At 65.2% G+C, this 6,075-nt stretch overlaps 1 protein-coding gene across 2 annotated transcripts; it reads right to left on the bottom strand.

The window, feature by feature from the left end:
• Nucleotides 1–1,713: 1,713 nt before the first annotated feature.
• Nucleotides 1,714–5,575, bottom strand: TPPP3 (tubulin polymerization promoting protein family member 3). Of its 2 annotated transcripts, none has more exons than XM_074881472.1 (4): nucleotides 5,491–5,575; nucleotides 4,142–4,446; nucleotides 2,919–3,072; nucleotides 1,714–2,672 (listed from the first exon to the last, which is right to left on the bottom strand). In XM_074881472.1, exons 2-4 carry the CDS (start codon nucleotides 4,327–4,329, stop codon nucleotides 2,484–2,486), a joined length of 531 nt encoding a protein of 176 aa, XP_074737573.1. In that variant the 5' UTR covers nucleotides 4,330–4,446; nucleotides 5,491–5,575; the 3' UTR covers nucleotides 1,714–2,483. The 2 variants fall into 2 exon arrangements, with proteins under 2 accessions (XP_074737573.1, XP_074737574.1); XM_074881473.1 differs by having other exon boundaries at nucleotides 4,142–4,333; nucleotides 5,491–5,559.
• Nucleotides 5,576–6,075: the final 500 nt, after the last annotated feature.

The raw sequence follows: 6,075 nt of genomic DNA, 5'->3' as shown, positions 1-6,075 counted from the left end.
CCAGCCTGGCTAGAGTGGTCTGGCCATTGCTAGCCTCACCACCCAGCCCCGTCCCCATGCAGGGAACGGCATGTGCTGGAGCTGCCTCCTTGGGAACAAGGATAAGATTGGAGGGGGAAAGTCCCGTGTAAGCTGTGGAGTAAGCAGTGGAGAAGATGAAGAGGAGCTGGAGCAGGTAAGAAGCACTTTTAGGCTGGGTGATTTGGCAGTGCATGGGAACCGCTAGCCACTGCATGACCTCTGCCATGGCTTCACAGGCTGCAAAGAAGCTGATTCAGTTCAGGGTTCAGCACAGGGAGCAGAAGCTGGCTGCTGCATTGCCGTGCCTGAGCAGTGGCAGCTCAGCTCCCCCTGCTTCTAGATGAATTTACAGAGGTGACGCCAAGAGAGGAGCCATCCACCCTCCTTACAGACTCACAGGCAGTGGGCGTTCAGCAGCTGCTACGTGGACAGCTGAGCTGCTGAGGTCCCCAGCCTCAGAGGCAGAGGTGGGGTGAGCAGCTCGGGGAGGAACGACTGCTGCTCCTGAACACTGTGCTCTGGGGCTGGCCGCAGGGATGCCAGAGCTGCTGCTCTTGCCACATGCAAGCTTAAAACCAGGCAGAAATCCCCTTCCAGTCTTGGTTTCCCAGTATCAAAAGCATGACAGCACCCACAACTCCCCTTCAGAGCTGCCCCAACACAGGTACACCCCCTTTGCTCCACCACCAGGCCCTGACAGAGCCATGTACAGGCAGGCGATGAGTCCCACAAGGCCTGTCCTGCTCACCTCTTCACAGAATGTTCCTCCTTCACAAAGCCTCCAAGTCTGCACAAGGATGGGGCCGTGGATGGCGCCTCCACAGACCGCGAGGCAATGCAGGACAGCCTTGCCCTGCAAATTTTGCACCTCATTTTTGCAGCTGGGCAAAGGGTTAAGGCTCCCCAGCAACAGCTTTTGGAAGGAGGAACATTGGATCTCAGAAAGAGCATTCAGGGGCACAGACAGCCATGAACTCCCTCTGACCTGCTCAAAGGAGGTCTAATATCCCTGCAGCCCTCACCCCAGGAGACACTTATTGGTAGACCCTCACTGGGGGTGAGGCTGAAACCAACCCAGAAGACAACCTCTTCCTTCTCCTGTGTTTTAAAGAGCAGGTGGCTGGGATGCAGAAGGTGCAGTGCTGAGCCTGCCCAAGCACCAGGAGTGCCCCCAGCACATCCCTCGTGGGGTGGGCAGTGCCAGCACCACAGCTGAGGCACCTGCAAAATAACCCCTGTGGGTTATTTAGGGAGCCCAGCTCCAAAGAGATGACCATGGTGGTAGGTATGGAGCTGGAAAGCTTGGCACTGCCATCCAGGCAACGCTGCAGCAGGCTCTGCCTGTGCCTGGGATCAGCCTCGTGCACCCGAACACCCACCGGAGCGGCGATCCCATCCCGGAGCTGCCGTCCCACCCTGGAGCCCAGCCTGTTCCCAGGGATCGTTACCAGGAGCTCATGTGTTTGGTTGCAAACAGAGCAGGAGCGGGAGCCAGGCGCTCGTGTTTGTGTGCCTGCGGTTGCTCAGGCAACTCGGAACCAGCCAGGAGCTGCCAAAACCACCCGAGGCCGAGCCCACAGCACGGCTGCCCTGGGGTGGCATGGCCAGCCAGGCCTCCCGCTGCCCGCCTGGGCGAGCGGGCCAAGGGGCTCTCGCTGCTCAGTCCCGCTGAACACAACCAGACCGGGGGCATCAGTGCGGACGGGGTTTTATTGCAGAGCCGGGTTACAGCGCGGGTCTGCAGCATCCTTTGGTTTGGGCTTCACAAAGGCAGCGGGAGGCCGCTGGGGGTTCAGGTCGGAGCCCTTTGCTGATGGCCAGGCAACACCAAGGTCTCGGGGGGTGCATCCTGGGGCTGGGCTGGAACGTCCCAGCAGCTCTGGCACTGATGGCACCGCAGGGTCTGAGCCTCCTGCCGTGCTGGGCAAGTGGCAAAGCCAGGCAGCCCTGTGGCAAGGGCACGAGTGGGGAGGGAAGGAGGTGGCTGTGGTGTAACGGGTGTAGGGTTAAGGCAGGTTTCTGGGAGGTCTGCAGGGAAGATGGGCTGTGGTCCCTGGTGGGACTGGCAGGGAGGGTGCCCCGAAAGCCAAGGCTGAGGTAGGGAAGGTCTGGGTGCCAGCGGGGCAGGGGAGCCCTGAGGAGCAGTGCTGTTAGTACAGTGGGTGCTGCTAGTGGCAGGGGGCTGGGGAGGACAGCACAGGGAGTGGGGGACAGGAGAGGCTGGGGGGGTCACAGCACAGAGCAGGGGAAAACACAGACATAGCGCTGGGGCAGAGCACACGGCCCGGTGACTTTCCCAATCACATCAGCGCTGGGCGAACGACATCCCGCCAGCCTGGGGCTGGCCCCAGCGCAGCCTCCCGGGCCCCACGTCATGCGGGCATGTCCCAAGGCTGACGTGAGCGCCGGCCCCGCAGCCGAGGCGCAGGGACCGGGGCGGTGGGTGCCACAGGCACCCGTCCCTACTTTTTCACTTTGGCGTCGTAGGTGCCCGCGTTCTTGTAGGCACTGACATAGCCGCTGGTGTCCACGATGTTCTCCCGCCCACTCTTGCCCTTGCCCTTGCCGCTCTCGTCGAAGCGTTCCTTGTGGGAGCCCGTGTACTTGGAGGTGTCTGTCAGCCTCTCGACGGCCCCCACCGTCTTGGCTTTCTGCAGTGGGGACAGAGGACATGGGCGTCAAGAACATGCCCCATCCCCTTTGTCCCCTGCCCCATGCAAGCTCCTGACACCCGCTGAAGGCCCTGCCGTGCCCCCTGTGCCCACCAGACCTACGCAACCCCCAGCCCACCCAAGGCCATGGGGTCCCCCAGAAAGCATTTGCACTGTGGACAGAGCTCAGTTCTCCCCTCCCAATCATCCCTCCTGCTCCCAGCAGCCGAGGGACTCCTCACTCACCGTGACACCCACGTTAATGGGCTCCTTCCCTGCTACCAACTGGCAGATGGCTTCGTACGCCTCCTCTTTGCTCTTGTCCTTAAATCTCTTGGGGGCCAGCTCCTCCAGCGCCTTCTTGAACTCCTCGTAGTTGATGACGCGGGCTGTCTTCCCTCTATAAGCACAAAACCCAGGCTGCCATCAGCACATCTTCAGGTTGGGCCTCCAAACGGGGCTGCAGCAGGATGAGCTGCATCAGGGAGACCCCAGCTTTGTCCTCCACCAGCTTCAGGCCCCTTGCCCACCTCCAAATGCAGCTACGGCCTGGGCAATCCCATCTGAATGGGTTGGGCTGGGCACAGCCAGTGCTGAGCTCCGGGAGCTTTTCAGCCGCCAAAAACCCCACCCCTGCATGGAAATGTCCTGGGAGTTGGGTGCTGGTGGCAGGAGGGGACAAGCGTCCACTCCCGCTGCTCCCAGCCTGCCTTGGACGCCCAGTGCCCTCTCTCCCCTAGCAGGCATGTCCTTCTCTGGCCAAATTCAGAAGAACTTCCACAGAGCATCTCTGCCACATCTCTCCTGGCCCTCATCTCCAGGGCAGCACAGCAATCCACCCTCCCATGCGCCAAAAACCCCCCAGTGCTCAGACCCTTCTGTCCTCACCAGGAACAAGGGGATGCCCGGACAGAGGGTGTGGAGGGAGCAGGTTCTCTACTCATCCTTGGTCCTGCACCACGTCCTCAGGGACCCCAAAAGCAGCCCCAGGTGCCTTCAACTCTTCAGCTCGCCCTATGGCCTCCAAGGACCAGCGTCCTTTCCAAGCTCAGGTGTGGGCTGGCCAGGCCCAGGGATGGGCTGTGCCACATCACATGGGGAACAACGCCTGCGCACCCTCCTCTGCTCCCTGCAGCACCTTCTTGCCAGACGGGAGCCTGGCAGAACTGGACAGGCCCACCCCAATGCCTGGGAGCACCAAAATCTGAGTCTCCCACCCCCCAGGTTTGAATTAATTCCTTATCAGGTCTTGCAGAAGCAGCCATACAAATTCTCTGAAGGCAGGACACGGCAGGGTGGCACCTGCTGCTCCATGCTGAGAGCAACATGGGAATGGACAGCCTGGGCATGCAGCTGGGTACCACACGTCCCCGGGCACCACCACACCCAGGCACCACCACCCTGCCCGCACCGCAAGGGCATCCCCACCCTCTGGGCAGCTGGAGGCCCCAAAAAGCCAAGTCACTTACTTCACCTTGGAGAAGACAATGTCCACGTCCGTGCTGGTGACACTTTTGCCGTCGGTGACTTTGCAGTCTTTGCACAGCTTGGCCCAGTTCTTCCCGTTCATTTCTTGCCCCGTAGCCTTGGTGTCGCCATAGATGGCGAATTTGCGGAAACTCTCCTCCAGGGACGCCATCTCAGTGCTGCCGGCCATGGGGCTGCAGGATCGGGGGGCAGAGGGGCCCGTTACTGCCGGCGGAGCTCAGCCGGCTCTCCTCGCAGGTCTGGCGAGGGCGGAGAGGCTGCAGCAGGAGCGGGGTGTCGGCAGAGCCTGTGGGCGTGGGGTGAGGGCTGGCGGTGGCCTCGGACAAGCCCCGAGGCCAACAGCCGAGATGTTTCTTGGGGGATGGAGGCTCCCGATTGAGAGCTGAGAGCAGCGAGGCTGTTGGCTCCAGGGCCGGGCGAGGAATGAGAGCATCAGCCTGTCCCCTCGGGAGCACTCTCCGGGAATGACGCAATGCGGCCGCCTTCCTCCTGCTTGCTGATCATGAGAAATGGCACCGCTGCCTGCCTCCAGACCCACCTCCCCCCTGCCCGCTGGCTCTGCCAGTGGCCGCACCCCAGCTCTGCGACCTGCCCCCCAGGGCTGGGCCGCACACGGTGCCCCGCAGCCAGCAGTGCTGGGGTGCCCAAGTGGCAGATAGGCCCCTGCACCCCCCCACAGCGCTGCGGCCGCGGCCCCATCCCGGCTCCCCGCCTGCCGTCGCCTCACCAGCCTCGCCCTGCCAGCTCAGCATCCCTCGCCACGCGCTCAGCACCCACAGCATCTCGACCAGGACCAGGCGCAGCAGCACCCGGCTGTGGCTCCAGCACCCCGGGGTGCAGAGGGGGTACCTCGCCCGGTGCCCGGGGCAGGATGGGCCCCCCCCGGGGCCTTGGCGGGCGCGGGAGAGCGGACACGAAGGAGCAAGGGGGGGCTCGGCTGCTGCGCCGCCGGCCCGTGTGCTGCCCGGCGACCGTCGCTAGGGAGGAGCGGCGTTGCCTGGCGACCGTCGCTAGGGAGGAGCATCGGGGCGGGGAAGCCGCTGGTCCCCGCCTGTCCCCGCCCGGCCCGGGGCTCCCGCGGGACACCCGCCGCCGCCGGGCCCCGCAGCACGGAGCCGGGGCCCTCCCCGCCCGGGGGCCGCCGCCGCCGGCGGCTGGGGGATGCCGGGGCAGCGGCAGCCCCCGCCCGCCCCCCCCCGGACACCGGCCCCGGGGACGGGCAGCGGCCGGAGCCGGGGGTCCGGGGGGTGCCGCTGCCGCCGCGCCCCGGGGCGCGGCGGGGACGGGGGGGTGTGGGGGGGTCCCGAGAGCCGCGGCCGCTCTCACTCACCTCCCGGCGCCGCGCTCTGAGGCGGGGGGGGCGGCCGCCGCCGCCTGTTTAAGGCGCCGCCATGGCGACGGGAGGGGCTCCGGGCCGCCCCCTCCCGCCTCCCCCGGCCGCGGCACGGCGGGGAGCGCCCTCGGGGCGGGGAGACGGAGCCCGGGCAGCCGTCCCGGACCACCTCTGGGGCGCCCTCCGCCACCCCACAAAGCCCCTCCGCCACCTCTTGAAGCCCCTCTACCACCCCACGAAGCCCCTCTGCCACCCCACGCGTCCCTACCGCCGCCCCACGGGGACACACCATCACCCCACAAGGTCTTTCCTTCACCCCGCAAGGCCCCATCACCCCTCGAGGTGTCTGCACCACCTTGCCACTGCAGGCTCCCCCCTGGCAGCCCCCCTGTCCCCTGCGCCAGCCAGCCAGCGTGCCCCTCCATAGAGGAACTGGCCCCTCTCTGTGGGTGACATCATGGACCAAAGGCCACTGCCCAGGCTGTGGCATGGACCGAAGGCCACTGCCAACCACCCTGGCATGCTGGGCACCGCAGCGAGTGCCCGTCCCCTCTGCACAGCCCAGTGGGACACCCTTGGAGC

Source organism: Strix uralensis, chromosome 12, assembly GCF_047716275.1.
Source record: "Strix uralensis isolate ZFMK-TIS-50842 chromosome 12, bStrUra1, whole genome shotgun sequence".
In the NCBI taxonomy this organism is placed as follows: domain Eukaryota; kingdom Metazoa; phylum Chordata; class Aves; order Strigiformes; family Strigidae; genus Strix; species Strix uralensis.
This window is presented reverse-complemented; position numbering and strand designations above follow the sequence as displayed.